The 18,590-nt window shown below is 41.9% G+C and overlaps 1 protein-coding gene across 1 annotated transcript; it reads left to right on the plus strand.

Annotated features, from left to right (window-relative positions):
- Window positions 1–8,498: 8,498 nt before the first annotated feature.
- On the plus strand, window positions 8,499–9,452 carry LOC142851255 (olfactory receptor 52K2). The gene has a single exon (XM_075975144.1). The coding sequence runs from the start codon at window positions 8,499–8,501 to the stop codon at window positions 9,450–9,452; it is 954 nt and encodes a 317-aa protein (XP_075831259.1).
- The last annotated feature ends 9,138 nt before the right edge of the window (window positions 9,453–18,590 follow it).

Consider the following 18,590-nt stretch of genomic DNA (forward strand, 5'->3'; position numbering starts at 1 on the left):
ATCCACCTCCTGCTGTAACAATACCACAGTGTGTGCTTTATAAATAATAAATTTTTTTTTTGGTTTATGGTTTTAAAGGCTTGCAAGTTCAAGTTCTAGGGGCTCCACCTGGCAAGGGCCTCGTTACTGAGTTACTATGTGATATTTATTTATTTACAAATGAAACTGTCGTATGACCTCTCAATTCACTACTGGGTGTATACTCAAAGAAAATGAAATCAGTATGTGAAGAGATATCTGAACTTTCAGTGTTTATGCACAGCCAGTGGCATGGAACTCAGAGCCATCAAAAGATAAGTGGACAAAGAGGATGCGGTGTATATGCACAGATAAATGCTATTTAGCCATAACAAGAACAAAATTCTATTTGCCACACTATGGATGAACTGCAGATTGTATTAGGAGAAAGAAGACAGACACAGAAAGACAAATTCCTCTTATCTGTGGAATTTAAAGACTGGCGTGGTGGGAAAAGAAAGCTAGATCAAAGGACACAAAAGTTGAAGTTAATTGAGGGGTAGATTTGAGAGGGCCAGGCAAATATGACAAACTCCTAACAGCTCAGTTAAGAGCTAGGCCCAGTTCCTGCCTCTTGAGACAAAACAAGACAGTTTCTGAGGAAGATACAACAAAGCATATCCAATTGCCAACACCCTTTGGACTTGGAAAACTGCACTTGATAAGCCTGGACCAAACTCCCCATTGCCTTAGGGCAATAACCAAATATGGACAAAGCCTGTGACCTTTGCTGTAAACACTGTAAGCTTAGCTAATTCCTGCTAGCTCTAACCAATTAGAACATACTAATCACACACTAAACACTGAAATCACACTGCTTTTGGAAGTCCTTTAGTTATAAAACAGCCTGCAAGCTTTTCTTAGGGTCACCATCCGCCGTTTTTGCCTTTGTGTTGGCTGTGCAACCCCAGCATGCTAGCATTTCTAGTCTAGAGATAACAAATGCTCTTGTCGATTGCATGCGTGGATGGTGGTCTTCTGTGGAAATTCTCCAGGGCCCATGCTCTGAACTTAGTTAACAATAGTTAAAATTTTTTTCCTTAGTGCTGGTGATCCAATCCAGTTCTTGCATGATCTAGTGATGACAGAGGTTTCTGTCCCGCCTGGACTACAGTCATTCAGTCCCAAAGAAACACATAGAGGCCTACATTAATTATAAACTGGTTGGCCAATTAGTTTAGATTTTCTTATTAACTAACTCTTATGTCTTAAATTAGCCCATAATTCTTGTCTGTGTTAGCCACATGACTTGGTACCTTTTATCAGTGAGGCGTTATCATCTTGTTTCCTCTTGGTCTGGGTGACGACTACAGACTGAGCCTTTTCCCTTCCTAGAATTCTCCTGTTCTGGTTACCCTGCCTATACTTCCTGCCTGGCTACTAGCCAATCAGCATTTTATTAAACCAGTACAATTGACAAATCTTCAGAGAGTACAAGACCATTGTCCCACAGCAATCTAGACAAGTGATCTGCCCCTTTATTGTGGGATTAATGTACATATTAAGTCAGCTTTATTTATCCAAGTCACAAAGTACATGTATTTAAGACATTATGCTATACATGATAAACGTACACAATTTTATTTAAAAATTAAAAAATGAGAGGTGCTTTGGGAAAAAAATGAATTATAAGGAAGAAAATGTTAAAAAGTTAAAGTTAGTGATTATGATAGACCTTTCTGAGGAGCTGACTGAGTTGGGGATCTTGATGAAGTAAGTGAGAAAGGCAAGCCAGTTTATGAGGTATACTGCCACAGGCAAAAGGAACAGTAGATATAGAAGCATCTGGAATGCAGTTCACGAATTTGAAAGACAGCCTCAGGCCAGTCGCTAAGGTGAGTGACAGAGGAGAAAGTAAAAATGAATTTGGTGAAGAGGCCATGGCCAATGAGACAAAGGCTGTAGCAGGTTGTGGTGTGGATTCTGTTTGCTTGAAACATGATGAAAGACACTGAAGAGAGTGGTGGTTGTGAGTCCCATAGGCTCACAGGGAAGGGCACCATTAGGAGGTGTGGCCTTGTTGGGGCAAGTATGTTACTGGGGGTGAGCTTGGTGTTTCTGAAGCCCAAGTCATCCAACAGTGGCACTCTTTCCTCCTGCTGTATGCCGATCCAGATGTAGAACTCTCAGCTACCTCTTCAGCTCCATGTCTGCCTGTGTGCCACTATGCTACCCACCATGATGGTAAGGGACTAAAATTTTGAAACTGTAAGCCAGCCCCAATTAAATGCTTTATTTTTTAGGAGCTGCCATAGTCATGGTATCTCTTCACAGTGATCTAAGATAAAAGTTGGTCCCAGAAGTATGGCATTGTTGTGATTGTCCTGACCATGCTTTTGTTTGGAGGAATATGGAATATTTCTGGACTAGAAGAGCGTTTGGACACTGTAAGTGGGCTTCAGTGGCTACAGTAGTAGGATCGGGTAAGACAGTAGTTTTGAGGGCGATTTGAAGTCTGACCTTAACAATGTGGGGAAGTCCTGCTTCAGGGCAATGTGTCCTGGAGACAACAGGCCCAAGGGTGGTGCATGCTTACTTCTGAGGGTCAACATTAGGACACCCACACAGGAAGAGGACACAACTTCAATAGAAGTAGCTGCAATGCCTCAGGGAGTAATGTTTTCAGGCTGAGGGGTACAGAGGTATATTTGAACTCCAGCTTCTCTCCTTAGGATCATGGCAGAGTAGTAGATCTAAGACCAGTCCTGGGGGGTGTTGATACTTTGATAATATTAGAGACTAATGATTATCGAATATTAATAGCATAATTTGTTATTCTATAATGATCTCATTGGATCCTGTAAGGTGTGAAGGACCAGGCACTGGGGTCATGAGAATGAAACCATCCAAAGAATGAAGAGATTAAGTACCTTGCCAATGCTACAAACTAGATTTAAACCCAGGTCTCCTGTCCATAATCCTAAATGGCAGCTCAGTGTAGAAAACAAACCTACAAACAAAGATAAAACCATAGATGACCGTGCTCTCGTTATGAACCAGCAATCCTCCCTTCCTCAGCCAAGGAGCAAGCAGCATCAGGACGAGCTCTTTGTGTCTTCTGGAGACGGCTGCAGTTCTCAGCAGACACCAAGGGATGGTAGAAAGAGGCACACTCACTACCTGACTATAATTAGGCCACACTCTGCCTCCAGGGAGAAGCAAGACTGAATGTAACAGCCACAAAATGGCCAGGAAGTGGACTTGGTAGGAAGTCAGAGGCAAAGACTAGAAAGCCCTAGTGTCTCCCCAGAGAGGAGTCAGTACTTATGACAAGGCCTGGTTAGGGTGTTCCTCAGAGACAAGGTCAACTCTTCCCCTTTTCTTTTGGGAAAAGGGAAGGCTAAGGGTATATCCAGTCTGTTTTGTCCATCCCTTCTCATGGAGAGAGGAGCATGACAGGGCTTTGCCATGACCTGCAGGAAGTGAATGGAGGTACATTCTGAGGTATGAGGCAGTTGATGCAGACTGATCACGGAAGGGAACTTGTGGTGGGGTCAGGGAGCCTCTGGGGGGTTGGGGGTGGGGCGTGAGCAGATTATCTGGGGGGGTAGGGAGGCAGAACAGATCAAGAAAAGAGGTCAGGGCATTGCCTTAGCTCCCTGCTCTCACTCCCATTCCAGTATACGCCCAGATACTTCCTACCCTCTTCTGAGGCTTTGTCTGCTTTGGGCATCCAATCCTCTCATGGCACCATCATTAGAAGCCCTGACTGCTTGTGTCTTTGGGGTACTCCTTACAGTCTACTACCACCAGCAAACCCTGGCTGAGTAACCCAGACCCTGCCTAGACCCTCTCTCCTCTTGCCGCCATTACTTTCCTTCCACTCCACATTCAGGCGCTCTCTCCGTCACCCAAAGCTACGGCTCAGTGGCTGAAGGCATTGGGAAGGACCGGTGGGACATCTGGTTCATTAAAGAGTTCAGTAACAAGCAGCTGTGTATCCACAGTGTGCTCCTACAGCCGCAATCCTGGAACACCGCAGGAAGGGTCAAAAGATGTGGAAACTAGGCTTAGATCTGAAGCTTGAGTCCTCCGCGAGGACTTGGTGATGTACTTCTCCAAATTTTCCATTTTAAGGTTTTTTTTCTAGATAAAGGCATAGTGAACTAAGTAGACAACAGTGTTGCTTCAATGCTATCAGCTGTGGTTTGGGGGAAACAACTTCTTTTGGCTCCTCACTGATATCATTGGTGAGGAGGCAGGCGATGAACATAGCTGTCCCAGTGACATGAAGAGCTGGGAATAACCCCCAAGCCAAGGTGGATTGAGTGTTTGCTGGAGACTGTGACTGGAACTGGAGGTATGTTTTCCTGGAAGACGAAAAGAGCAAAACTTGATAGCTTCTGGGTATAGTAGACACGACAGACAAGATCTGAGACTGAGCCATGAGGGGAAACAGACCAGTGTGTAGGAAGTAAGAGAGACAAGGTCACTCAGGTGATGTAGGTGGATCATCTGTCTATCTGTTGCTTTCATTGGTTCATTAATAAAGAAACTGCTTGGCCTTTGATAGGCCAGCCCTTAGGTGGGTGGAGTAGACAGAACAGAATTCTGGGAGAAAGAAAGCCAAGTCAGGCAGTCGCCATAGCTCTCCTCTCCGAGATGGATGCAGGTTAAGAATATTCCTGGTAAGCCCCCTCATGGTGCTACACAGATTACTAAATATGGGTTAAAGCAAGATGTGAGAATTAGCTAATAAGAGGCTACAGATAACGGGCCAAGAATACAGTTTCTGGGTAATTATTTCAGGTGTAAAGCTAGCTGGGTGGTGGGACGCAGCCCACCGTTTCTACTACACTCAGGGAAGAGTAGTGGCTTGCTTGGAATAGGAGCAGCACATTTCTTTAGGATGGGATGTCAGAGGATACAGCTTTATTGAGTCAGTGACTACCTAGCAAATGCCAACCTGACCTTACAGTGTTCGTAAACACAAAAGAGCATCCTGTCTTCCTGGGCCTTTCATGCTGTCCACCCCTAACTTGTGTCTTAGAGAAAATTCACAGTTCTATACTGCCTTGGAGAGGGCAATTTCTTCTTTCTTAAATTGAGTTAGATTTGTTTATATAATATATTCTGATTGCTGATTTCCTTCCCCCACCTCCTCAGATCCACCCTCCTCACTCCCAGGAGCCTTCTTTCTATTTCCATGTAACTTGTGAGCTTTGCTTTCTCCCCTTCTCAGAACTTGTCCTTCTCCCTGGGTCTCCTATACCCACCTCATGATTGCTTATTTATATTCATATAGACCTTAAAAGCCACGATCTCCGTAAGAGAGAGAGCTGAGACTTTTGTCTTTCTGAGACTAGACTTACTCACTTACTGGAACACATGTAAGAGCCATCCGTTTCCTGCAAATTTCATTTAAATTCCTTACAACAAAGTTCTCACAGCCCAAATTTGACTTGGACAGTTTCCAGCTGTGTAACCATCCGCAGTAAGAATGGCCAGTTTTCCTAACTCAAACGGTACCTGCACTTACTGAGTATGTTTTATGCTAAGTCTTTTTACATGATACTCTCAAAATACTCAAAAGAAACATTTTAGGCTGTCTCTGGAAAAGGTAAGAGGAAGTATGTGTCAACATTTTTTTTTGATAAAATGTTTAAGTATTTATGGTAGTGGGGAATTGAAACTAGCATCCTTTCCCCCCCTGAAATCGCCTGTGTTTATTTTTCCATATGTTTTTATACTCAAATATAAATGGGGGGGGATGTGACAAAAGGCTTTATTAACATGATACAAAGGACAGCCCAAACAGTTAATCGCTTTAACACTTTGAGGCATCAAATCATTAGCATTTTGTTGTTTAGGCAGTGAAGCTGCTGTAAATCACACATACTGAAGACAGCCATTTCCAGGAGATCCCACAGTTACAAAAGAAGGAGCAGAAGTACATTTGCATATCCTGACCTGTCAGGATGGCGTGGACCTACTTGCAGGAGCTATTTTAATGTCAAAAGAATCAACTAATTACCTTCTGAGTTGGGATGTGCAACTTGTCAGCCACTTAGAGCAACTTCCAACTCTCTGACCATCATATGGGGAGGAAATCGATTCACATTTCTGGGTCCCCACAATCCCTCCCTTTTTATAAATTGTAATAAGCATATCTGCCTTAGGTGAGCACTTTGCTGTTTCCCAGACTTACCCGTCTTTGGTACATGTATTTTAATCACACAAGTCCATGTCTTAGTCACCTGGGAAAACTCATACCTTCTGTATGCTAGGCAAGAGCTCCAGCATTCTGCTATATTCTCAGCTGTGTTTGAGAATTGCTCCCCTTCCCACTCTGGTTCTCTCTCTCCTTCCCTCCCTCCTTCCCCTTTTCCTTCCTTCCTTCCTTCCTTCCTTCCTTCCTTCCTTCCTTCCTTCCTTCTTTTACTTCTTCCTTCAAGATAGGGTTTCTCTGTGTAGCCCTGGCTGTCCTGGAACTACCTCTGTAGGCCAGGCTGGCCTCCAACTCAAAGATCTTCCTGCCTTTGCTTACCTAGGACTGGGATTAAAGATGTGTGCTACCACACCTGGCTCTGTTTAAGTATTTTCAAGGCAGATAATAAACAAGGAGATAAAAGAGGAAGACAAGGGTCCCAGTTGAAAGAACAAGTAGTGCCACAGTCAAAGATCAGCCTGTAAAATGGTAGGATAGAATGCTTTCTGAATGCCATGAAATCTAGTCAAAGATCAGCCTGTAAAACGGTAGGATAGAATGTTTTCTGAATACCATGAAATCTAGTCAAAGATCAGCCTGTAAAACGGTAGGATAGAATGCTTTCTGAATACCATGAAATCTAGTCAAAGATCAGCCTGTAAAACGGTAGGATAGAATGCTTTCTGAATGCCATGAAATCTAGTCAAAGATCAGCCTGTAAAACGGTAGGATAGAATGCTTTCTGAATGCCATGAAATCTAGTCAAAGATCAGCCTGTAAAACGGTAGGATAGAATGCTTTCTGAATACCATGAAATCTAGTCAAAGATCAGCCTGTAAAACTGTAGGATAGAATGCTTTCTGAATGCCATGAAATCTAGTCAAAGATCAGCCTGTAAAATGGTAGGATAGAATGCTTTCTGAATGCCATGAAATCTAGTCAAAGATCAGCCTGTAAAACGGTAGGATAGAATGCTTTCTGAATGCCATGAAATCTAGTCAAAGATCAGCCTGTAAAACTGTAGGATAGAATGCTTTCTGAATGCCATGAAATCTAGTCAAAGATCAGCCTGTAAAATGGTAGGATAGAATGCTTTCTGAATGCCATGAAATCTAGTCAAAGATCAGCCTGTAAAACGGTAGGATAGAATGCTTTCTGAATGCCATGAAATCTAGTCAAAGATCAGCCTGTAAAACGGTAGGATAGAATGCTTTCTGAATACCATGAAATCTAGTCAAAGATCAGCCTGTAAAACGGTAGGATAGAATGCTTTCTGAATGCCATGAAATCTAGTCAAAGATCAGCCTGTAAAACGGTAGGATAGAATGCTTTCTGAATGCCATGAAATCTAGTCAAAGATCAGCCTGTAAAATGGTAGGATAGAATGTTTTCTGAATGCCATGAAATCTAGCAAGGACGCGGGTGAAAGAGAGAACTAGAGATGGAAATCAAGGTACATGAAGGAGCCAAAAAAAGACTCTTTATGTTTTTCTTAGCTGTAGAAAAGATGTTCATTGCAGAGATTATTGTATGTTCAGTAGAATTTATAGAATACAGTAGTATAGAATATACTATATACTGTAGTATAGAATATAGTAGTAGTATAGAATCCAACAGTAGCTGGGTCTTGTGGATCAGATCTAAAGCCCAACTACTAGAGGGGCTGAGGCTGGAACATCTCAAGTTCAAGGCCAGCCTGGGCAATTTAGTGAAATAGTATTTTAAGTAAAATGTGAAAAGAGCTTTTGGGATAGACCTCAATGATACTATGTGATTCGTCTTTGTAAGGCCCTAGGTTTAAACCTCAGCACAGCAAATAAAACCAACCAACCAATCCAAAACTTACAGATAAGTAAATTAAGAGGTGATAAGTTTGTTTGTTTTCCATATACTTAAGTTTGTTATTTCAGAAAGAAGCTCTTTTTGTGTTAAGGAGTTTTGTTGGAGTTGGGAGGCAGCAAGAAGTCTGTGAGACCAAGTAAAGTTTCACAAGATGAAAGCAGAAATCCTTATTTTTAATAGAGATACCTCTGAATTCCCTCTGCAGTCCAGAATGGCCTTGAACTAATCGATCCCTAGAAGGTTGCTTTCTGGTACCACCCACAGTAGTATTAGATATTCTGATAGCAGGTGACTTGAGGGTATAGGACGCTTGTGTAATTTTTTTGATATGTATTATTATTATTTATTTAAAGATTCACAAACGTGAAGAAGGGCTGATACTCCTCCATAACTGATTGGGACTTAAATTAAACACTGATTCTACTAATGGTGGATCCTCTTGAGAAGGGCTCTGTGGAAGCAGCTAGGAGGAAGAAAACTCCCAGCAGCCATGTTTGCTAACAATATCAACTCAACTCATCCAGTGGTCTTCTTGTTGATGGGGATCCCAGGCCTAGAGCACCTACATATTTGGATCTCCGTCCCCTTCTGCTCAGCCTACACCTTGGCTGTGCTTGGCAATTGCACCCTCCTTTTCATCATCCGGGTTGATGCAGCCCTCCACGAGCCCATGTACCTCTTTCTGGCCATGTTGGCAGCAATAGATTTGGTTCTTTCCTCTTCAACACTGCCCAAAATGCTTGCCCTGTTCTGGTTGAGGGATCGAGAGATCAATTTCCATGCCTGCCTGGTTCAAATGTTCTTTCTCCATTCCTTCGCTATCATGGAGTCAGCAATGTTGCTAGCCATGGCCTTTGACCGTTATGTCGCCATCTGCAAGCCGCTGCACTACACCACGATTCTGACCAAGCCACTCATCATCAAAATTGGCCTGGCCTCTGTGACTAGGGCTGTGACACTAATGACTCCACTCCCCTTTCTGCTCAGACGCTTCCACTACTGTCGAGGGACAGTGATTGCCCACTGCTACTGTGAACACATGGCTGTGGTAAGGCTGGCGTGTGGGGACACGAGATTCAACAACATCTATGGCATTGCTGTGGCCATGTTTATTGTGGTGCTGGACCTGCTCTTTGTTGCCTTGTCTTATCTCTTCATCCTTCGTGCTGTTCTTAAGCTTGCCTCTCAGGAGGCCCGCTACAAGGCCTTTGGGACATGTGTGTCTCATATAGGTGCCATCTTAGCCTTCTACACACCTGTGGTCGTCTCCTCAGTCATGCATCGTGTAGCTCGTCAAGCCGCCCCTCATGTCCACATACTCCTGGCTAATTTCTATCTGCTCTTTCCACCCATGATCAATCCTATCATCTATGGTGTCAAGACCAAGCAGATTCGAGAGCGAGTCTTAGGACTCTTCCTCAGAAAGGATGTAAAAGGAGGGTGAGGGACAGTTGAAGGAGTTAGTCACAGGATGATAGCAGGAATGCCAGGATCTCCATGGTTACTTTTATCTTGATGTGATCTTGAAAAATGTCTAGCCATTGACAAAGCATCTTTCTCAATTCCGACTTGTGAACTTTTCTGAATCCTCACTCCTACCCTACAGTAGCACGACAGAGCCATGAACTGCTGACCTCCTTCAGACTTCAAATAAAGACGATGTTCTTAAGCTCACTTGCTCATGAGAAGCCTGAGGGTCTGATTTCTCGTCTGCGTCCCTGGAACATAAAGCTTTATTTACCTGTCTACTCGGAACCTGGATAAGCACCAAGAGTCTATCAATGAAGAGATTCTTATCACTTACTACAGCTGGGGCCCAGGTTCAGATGGAACGCTCTCACTGTTGGGGTTTGTAACGTTCTGGGACTCCAGGTTCATGTCACTAGACCGCTCTTTCTTTCCTTACCCAGCCTGCGCATTCTTTGACTTCTGTTCACCTTTTCATCCTCACAGCCATCTGCTCTCATTAAACACTGAATAACACACAGCATGTCTTCTGATCCATCTTATGTCATTTAGAGCTTTCTTTGTACATATGTAAAAAAACCCCTTATGTTTTCAATGAAGTGTGAATTATTTATTAATCCAGACAAGAGTGTCTAGGGCAGCAGTTCTCAAGCTGTGGGTTGCAGCTCCTTTGAGGGTTGAATATCAGCTACCCTGCTTATCAGGTATTTATATTACAATTCATGACAGTAGCAAAATTATAGTTATGAAGTAGCAATGAAATAATTTTATGGTTGGGGGTCACCACAGCATGAGGAACTATATTAAAGGGTCACAGCTTTAGGAAGGTTGAGAATCCGCGCTCTAGGAGCTTGGAACACATGCATCTTAAAGTAGATACGCTGGGTGTGGGCAGAAGTCCTAGGAAGAGAAGGAAATAATTTCAATAGATCCTGTTCTTTGCATCTCTAACTTCAATCCCATAATTTAGTACGCGGGAGAAAAATCAGAAAAACAAAGTAGAGAAGAAAAAGAAATACAAAGCCATCTTTCCCTTTGTCTCATGCAAACTTACATGCTGGATCATCTTCTTATTATTAACCCGGAGAGCTCCTGTGGTCTTCTCAGACAAGCCCTAGGCATGTCTCCCTGAGTGTATCATTTCTCTTTTATCTTGCAACTCTTTGTTTCCTCGGGCTGTAAAGTAGGAATTATATCTCTTTTTCTCTGTAGGGTATTATATATTACACTTATTGCTAATGTAATAAAAACTTTGAATGGCTTCTTTTGAGTATGGTGGGATATAAGGATAATTTCAAAATAGCATTGAATATTAACATATAAGCAGAGAGTAGCATGAAGTAAAAGATGTTACTTTTTCCCCACTGTTCAAGGTTTATTTGGTGTTGTCATTGGCAAAACACACTCGGGTAGTTGGTCGTATCATCTGTATGCATATCTTACTTTTACATTCTTTTCAATGTATACTACAGACACATAATACACAAAATAATATACTTTAGAGCAGTTATACACAAGATATGTATTGAACTGTGGTTGGAATGTCTTTCACATTCTAATTCAAATCTATGTATTCACATGTTTGGAACATATTTTAGCACTTTGTGGCAAGGAAGCATAGTAAATAAGCTTTAGAACTGGGCCAGAATGTTCTGATAATATCTGAAAAACAAACTTTGTAATTTGGATTAGTTCCTTAGCAAAAGCAAGTGTCAGTTTTTGTCAAAAAAAAAAAAAGTTACTTTTTTTGTTTGTTTTCTGAGACAGGATTCTCAGTAGCTATGGAGAAGTTACTTTTAAAAATGAACTTTTTATATATGTGTGTACATGTCTGTGTGTGGGTGTTTTCATGTGTGAGTGCGGGTGTCCTCTGAGGCCAGAAGTGGGCATCGGATTCTGAAACTGGGGTCATGGGTGCTTGTGAGCTGTCTGACACGGGTGCTTGGAACTGGGCTCAGGTCCTCTGCAAGAGCAGAATGTGCTTCTAACTACTGAGTTATCTTTCCAGACTTAAGAAATTACTTATAACAAGAGTTGTGATTACTCTTCTGTTGGTTTATATAAGGAACATCATCATCCTGCAGGCCAGATTCATCCTCAACAAAAGGAGAATTTTGTTTATAGTGTAAGTCCGGTAATAAAAGAATCCCTAGGCAGGAAACACATACCATCATCATGATGAGGGTTTGTCACAAATAGTGAAAGGGACATTTTTTGTGTTAGCTTCCTGGAGCTTGGAACACAAAGTATAAACAAGAAATGCCATCAGGTTAAGGCACATATATTTTACCCTCGAAGAAGACAATACAAGATTAGTAAATAGAAAATGGTGTAGTCTTGGCTTGGTTACATATTTCCAGTCATGGGATTGAAAGACCCTCATCCACTGGGTGCAGGCCCAAGAGGGAGAAGCCCCGCGACTCAATTAACCACTCCAGCAGATGCAAGAAGCAAGGGGGTTTATTAATGATCACGTGACTGGGTGTCTCTAGTCTCCGGAGAGGCAGAGCAACCCCGAACAGCAATTCCAGCAAGTTTTTATAGGCAAAACCCACAACATTAGCATAATGGGTATGAGGTACAGAATGATTGGATATAATATTTTACATTATATTATTTGCTGTTTGTTCCTTCTATTTCCCAGAAAACCATAAAACCCCAAACCCTGTCCTGGAAAGTCCCCAAGCCCTATCATGGGTGCTGGGTGTTTCCTGGCAGGCTGGTGTTGCAGGGTACCGTGGTCAGGGTGCAAGTGGCAATAGGTGTTTCCTGGCAGGCTGGTGGAGCAGGGTACTGTGGTCAGGGGGCAAGTGGAGCTAGATGTTTCCTGGCAGACTGGTGGAGCAGGGTATTGTGGTCAGGGGGCAAGTGGAGCTAGATGTTTGCTGGCAGGCTGGTGGTAGGGTACTGTGGTCAGGGTGCAAGTGGCAGTCAGGGCTGTTTTGCAAGTTTTGTACTTTTCCACTGCTAATTACCTTCCACCTAGGGCATATGCTTAAAGCAACTGCAAGCAGGCTTTTTGAGTTGGGGACTTACAGGATAACTGTAACATCCCAACTATGTGTCCTCAACTAGGACACACAGACACATGCTGAAAGACCAAGATAAATCCAGACCCCTCTAGCAGAAAAAAATAGAGCCAAAAATCTAAGCAGGGAGAGAAGAATCAAAAATCTAGATTAGCTGGTTTAGTGACTCTGTTTCAGGAACTAGCTGAAGATAACGTTAGATTATAATCTTGAGAAACAGGGAGTTACCCCCTTGTGATTATCACTGATATTTTCGGAATTTTTCAATGATCACTGGTATTTTCGGAATTTTCCAATGACGCCCTCCCTACCCCCTTTGGATTATTGTGTTATGGTTTCTTCCCTTAAATACCCCTTCTCCCAGCTACTTGGGGTTAAACTCTCTACCCCCGCATGGGAAATGAGTCTTGGCCCCTGTGCACTGGTTCCTGTCCTGTCAATAAACCTTGTGCGATTGCAGCAAGGACAGTCTCTGGTGAGTTCCTGGGGGTCGTGTTATCCCGAAACTTGAGTGAGAGTCTCCCCCCTCCAGAGGTATTTCAATGCCACGTGATGGGTTCATAATGGTTATGCTGGACAGGGAGGTCTTGTTCTACTTAGTGACTCCCATAGAACCTTGCTCTCTTCCTTTTGCTCAAGATAGAAGTCTTGATGTTGGCTTGGAATCCCCTTTCTTTCACACCTGTACCTGCTTCTTTCTCAATCCTTTGGTACATTTGTCAGATGTGCACAACCTAGTGATTTTTTTTCTATTTCTCAGTTTTGTTTTAATTGATTTTTATTGAGCTCTACATTTTTCTCTGCTCCTCTCCCTGCCTCTCCCCTCCCCTTCAACCCTCTACCAGGTCCCCATGCTCCCAATTTACTCAGGAGATCTTGTCTTTTTCTACTTCCCATGTAGATTAGATCTATGTAAGTCTCTCTTAGTGTCCTCACTGTTGCCTAAATTCTCTGGGACTGTGATTTGTAGGCTGCTTTTCTTTGCTTTATGTTTAAAAAAAAAATCACTTATGAGTGAGTACATGTGATAATTCTCTATCTGGGTCTGGGTTACCTCACTCAAAATGATGTTTTCTAGCTCTACCCATTTGCCTGAAAATTTCAAGATGTTGTCATTTTTTTTCTGCTGTGTAGTACTCCATTGTGTAAATGTACCACACTTTCCTTATCCATTCTTTGGTCGAGGGACATTTAGGTTGTTCCAGGTTCTGGCTATGACAAACATTTCTGCTATGAACATAGATGTGCACATGTCCTTATGGTATAATTGAACATCCTTTAGATATATACCCAAAAGTGGCATTACTGGGTCTTGAGGAAGATTGTTTCCTAATTTTTTTGAGAAATTGCCAAGCTGATATCCAAAGGGGCTGGGCCAGCTTGCATTTCCACCAGCAATACAGGAGTGTTCCCTTTACCCTACATCCTTTCCAGCATAAGTTGTCATCAGTGTTTTTGATCTTGGCCATTCTTACAGGTGTAAGATGGAATCTCAGAGTTGTTTTGAATTTTATTTTTCTGATGACTAAGGATGTTGAGCATTTCCTTAAGTGTCTTTTGGCCGTTTTAGATTCCTCTGTTGAGAGTTTCCTGTTTAGGTCTCTACTCCATTTTTCTATTGGATTATGTGATCTTTTGGTGTCTAATTTCTTGAGTTCTTTGTATATTTTGGAGACCAAACCTCTGTCTGATGTGGGGTTGGTGAAGATCTTTTCCCATTCTGTAGGCTGCTGTTTTGTCTTGTTGATTGTGTCCTTTGCTTTACAGAAGCTTTTCAGTTTCAAGAGGCCCCATTTTTTTTAATTGTTTCTCTCAGTGTCTGTGTTACTAGGGTCATATTTAGGAAGGAAGTGGTCTCCTGTGCCCATGCATTGGAGTGTATTGCCCACTTTCTCTTCTATGAGACAACCTACTGATTTTTTTTTGTCACATTCCCCGATACCACCTTGCTTCTGAGACATTATACTCCTTTAAGTCTTCCTTCATGGTACTGAGTTTAAACCCAAGGTTTTTCTTGTTAAGCGATGCTCTGTATCTGTGGCCCTCAAACAGACTCTTAAATTATTTGCCTTCAATTATCCTCCCTTCTTTGTGCTGCTCTGTTGCAGGTTATAATATCTGAAAAAATAGACTTTAAACTAAAACTAGTCAGAGGAGCTAAGGATTGTTACTTCATACTCATTCAATGAACAACCCACCAGGAGGGTGTTACAATTCTAAACATACATGCCAAACATAGGAGCACCTAATTTTATAAAAGAATTACAACTATATGAAAAATCATAGATTAACTTTAATACCCCATTTCCACCAATAGACAGGTCATCTGAACAAAAACAAAACAGGGAAACACAGGAGTTGGGATACATCATAAACCAAGCAGACCTAACAGACATCTTCCACACAAGCATGAAAGAATACACATTCTTTTCAGTAGCCTATGGAACTCTCCGCAAAACGAGTTATATATTAATACACAAAGCACATCTCATCAAATAAAGAAAAAGTAAAATGGCATCCTGTAACTTCACAAAATATTAAATTATGTTACTATATAGAAGAGAGTTTCAGAAAGACTTGAAGCAGAAGGCAGGGTTTTCTGCATGGTTTCATTAGGTTAAGTACCAATGTTATGCCCAAATCCAAGGGGTCCCCACAAAAGCCAACAAAGGAGACCGAGTCCCATATGTAAAAGCAAAGAGCCTTTATTTTAATCAAGTTTGCAAACTCGGTCTCTTCACATGTCCAATATATTGGAAAATCCAGAGAGCCCCGAGCTCATTTAGAATAGGTTTTTTTTTTTTTTTTTGTAGTAGAGGTGGGGCCCCTGATTGGCTGACATTTGTCTAGGGGTGACCTGTTGAGGTGAGCTTGCAGGTGTCTCTGTCTACAGCTCTTGGAATGCCAGGCATTTCCTTTGAATGGTCTGCTCTTGGGTGAGGGTCGGGCAATCTTGGTTTGTGGTTCATCCTGCAGCCAGGCTTGTCTCAGGGTAAACTATTGAGACTCCAGACTCCATTTAAATTCATCGATGGCCAGAGTCCCAGGTGATAATGGTTGGAAGTAGAGAACTTCCTTTGGGTGACCTGCCTAGGCTTAGCTTATCATGGCTGGCCCCCCACACCCAGACCTTTTGTACCTGGTAAAAGAAGAGACATTTGTTGGGATCATGACCTCTTTCCACCAAGCTGAACTCCCAAGGTCCCTAGGGGCACAGGACTTTGCATCATTAGCACTTCTTTCCTGGGACACAAGAGATCAAGTGGTTGACTAAAAGAGCAAGAATTATGATGCTGGTTGGTTTGTACAGAGTCCTCAGTCAGGATGGCAGAGAGTCTTTGCCAGGGTCCTGTGGGAACACTATTGTCCTTTATCTCAGTGGATGAACAATACCATAGTCTCCTAGGTCTGGTTCTACAGATCACAATGTGAAGGAGTGCTGTTTATTATAGCACAAGATGGATGAGGCTCGGAGGCCAGTGGAGGAACCAGGAAGCAGCAGCAGGCATCCCTTTCTAGGACTGCCTGAGTGACACTTGTCCAGAAGTCCACTTCACTTCCTACTGAACACTTCCTACTGAAGTGTCTTAACATTAGAACAAGGAAGAAGTCAATTAAAAAACACGTAGGAGGAATTTTAAGACTGAATTATAAATTAAAATTGTCTGAGTCTTAAAGTTATGGGGCTGGAAAGATAGCTCAGTGGTTAATAACACTGGCTGCTCTTCCAGAGGACAGCACCCACCTGACAGTTATTGTGTGATATATATTTAGCCTTTTGTCATTCCAAGACTAGTTTGGTAAGCATCATCTTAGATGAAAATCCTCAAATAGTCGTGAGTGTGTGCTGGGTAACCAAAGGAAACAGAAAACAACAACAATAAACAAAACAAAACAGAACAGAGCTAGTTTTGTAGATATGTCTTTCTGCAGAGAAAAAAAATCAGCATTAAGAAGTTTCTACATCTATAAGTGAGCTATGATTAAGACATTCTTAACTTTTCTTTTTTGAGATTTTTCCCACAATGGAAAACATCCCATTTAAGTCTGAGTGCTTCAAAGTCTCTGTTTTCTTTTTTGGTTTTTCCAAACATGGTTTCTCTGTGTAGCTCTGGCTGTCCAGGAACTCACATTGTAGACCAGGCTGGCCTCAATCTCACAGAGATCCTCCTGTTTCTGCCTCCTTGAGTGCTGGGATTAAAGGTGTGCACCACCACTGCCTGGCTAATTCTCTGTGTTTTCATCAATCCCCTCACCTCAAGACTTAGGGATCTGTGAGGAAGAGGAGGCAGAAAGACTGCAAGAACCAGAGGTGATAGAAAAGAGTTTATTTATTTTTATTTTCTGTATATGGGTGCTTTGTCTGCTTATTTGCCTATGCACCATGTGCATTTAGAACCTGTGGAGACAGGATGAGGACTTGGCTCTCTTGGGACTGGAATTATAGCTGGCTACCATGTCAGTGCTGGGAATTGAATCCTGTCCCCCTGGAAGAGCAGCCAGTGTTCTTAGTTTCCTGAGCCGTCTCTCCAGCCCTAATTAGGACAGTCTTCATGGTTCCCAGGACCTATTCCACTCTTTTTTGCCTTATTGCTCATTCTGTCTCAGGGAGTCTTTCAATGTATAATACACTATTTAGGAGACAAGTTGATTTTTATAATTTGTGTGCCAGGCGACACACAAGATGCTACATTATCTTATTGCATTCTTACAATAAACCCATAATGATTATCATCATTTTCATTTCCAAAAATTGAAACAGGCTTTGATCATATCCAAAGTCTGACATAGTATTGTAGGTTCACCTCTGCCCTTTACGATTCTATAGTCCAAGTTCTTAAGACATTTGGGCCACACAAGCCTGTGCAAATACCACGTCAGTGTCTCCTCCCTCAGTCATTTCCCAGGCTGAAAAAGGCGTGGCAGTCTTCCAGAGCATTGGTTATGGGAGAGAACACAGTTGCAAGAGGAGGAAGCAACCACTGGTTTGATTCTGATATTTACTTTTTAGTCACATCTCCATATTGAAATTCTTTAGAGCTCATTCCCTTCTAGTTTGTTGACATAAGCCTTCCGCCAAACCGTACAGCTATGCCCACAGATGGCAGGAGGACTAAATGTCTTATTGAAACTAAGATGACACCCCTGAGTCTGGTTGATGCTCTTAGGAGGTGGCCCCTGGATGGAGCGTGAGCATAAACTCATCCCTTTTCTTATCTTTACCCGCAATCATTCAGTTCTGTATGATGCTGGAGTTGGTTCTGGTCTACGGGAGACTCAACAGATTGTCTAGAGAGAAATGCCTAGCTACGGATTTTCTAAAGCTATTCCGCCACAAAGTTCTTAGTATAAAGCTGCATTTTAAAAGTTCAAACTCTCCATATGTACAATTATAAGGTATAAGTGGAATTTAGGCATTAAATAATGAACTATCAAAGTCTCCTGGTAATGTCCTTCAGCCTACTCCACCACTGGTTTGAAAGTTACATTCTTTTATCCTCTTTTGTCTTCTCCTGTGCCCGGGACAGCCTAATATTTAAAGCAGATTTTCTTGCTTTGAGAAGTCGAAAGCTTCTTTTCTCCAACTTCATGTAAAAGCCAGTACTAAAAATTAATTTTAGAGCTAAAATTATGCTCATAAACTCCATATCTTTTCATAATAACTTGACTCAAATTTGGTCCTGGAGTCAGGGACCTTGAGAGGATTGGAGAATAATCGTCATTTACCTGAGGCAATGGAGAAAGAGGAACAAATGTTATCTAAGCAATCTTGGTATTAGGGAATGTGTAAAATGAAGCTTGGGCTTAGTCAGGGATTTACATTAAACATTGAAGGTTTGTGCTATTCCAAGTTTCTTATTTATCTTATTTTTTTAAATGATAGACTTGTATTTTAGTTCTGGCTTGACCATTGACTTTCTTAGATTATATTTTCTAAAGTGCTAAAGTGACTTTTTATTTCTTTTTTAACTTAAGAGCACCCATTTTGGCCTTTAAAAACTCATCATGACTTATAAACTTGAAGCTAATTTTCTTAAAATTTGAAAAAAGATTCTAACCAAAATGGACAGAAGCGTGATTCTGAA

The sequence above is a fragment of the Microtus pennsylvanicus genome, chromosome 5 (genome assembly GCF_037038515.1).
Source record: "Microtus pennsylvanicus isolate mMicPen1 chromosome 5, mMicPen1.hap1, whole genome shotgun sequence".
In the NCBI taxonomy this organism is placed as follows: Eukaryota; Metazoa; Chordata; class Mammalia; order Rodentia; family Cricetidae; genus Microtus; species Microtus pennsylvanicus.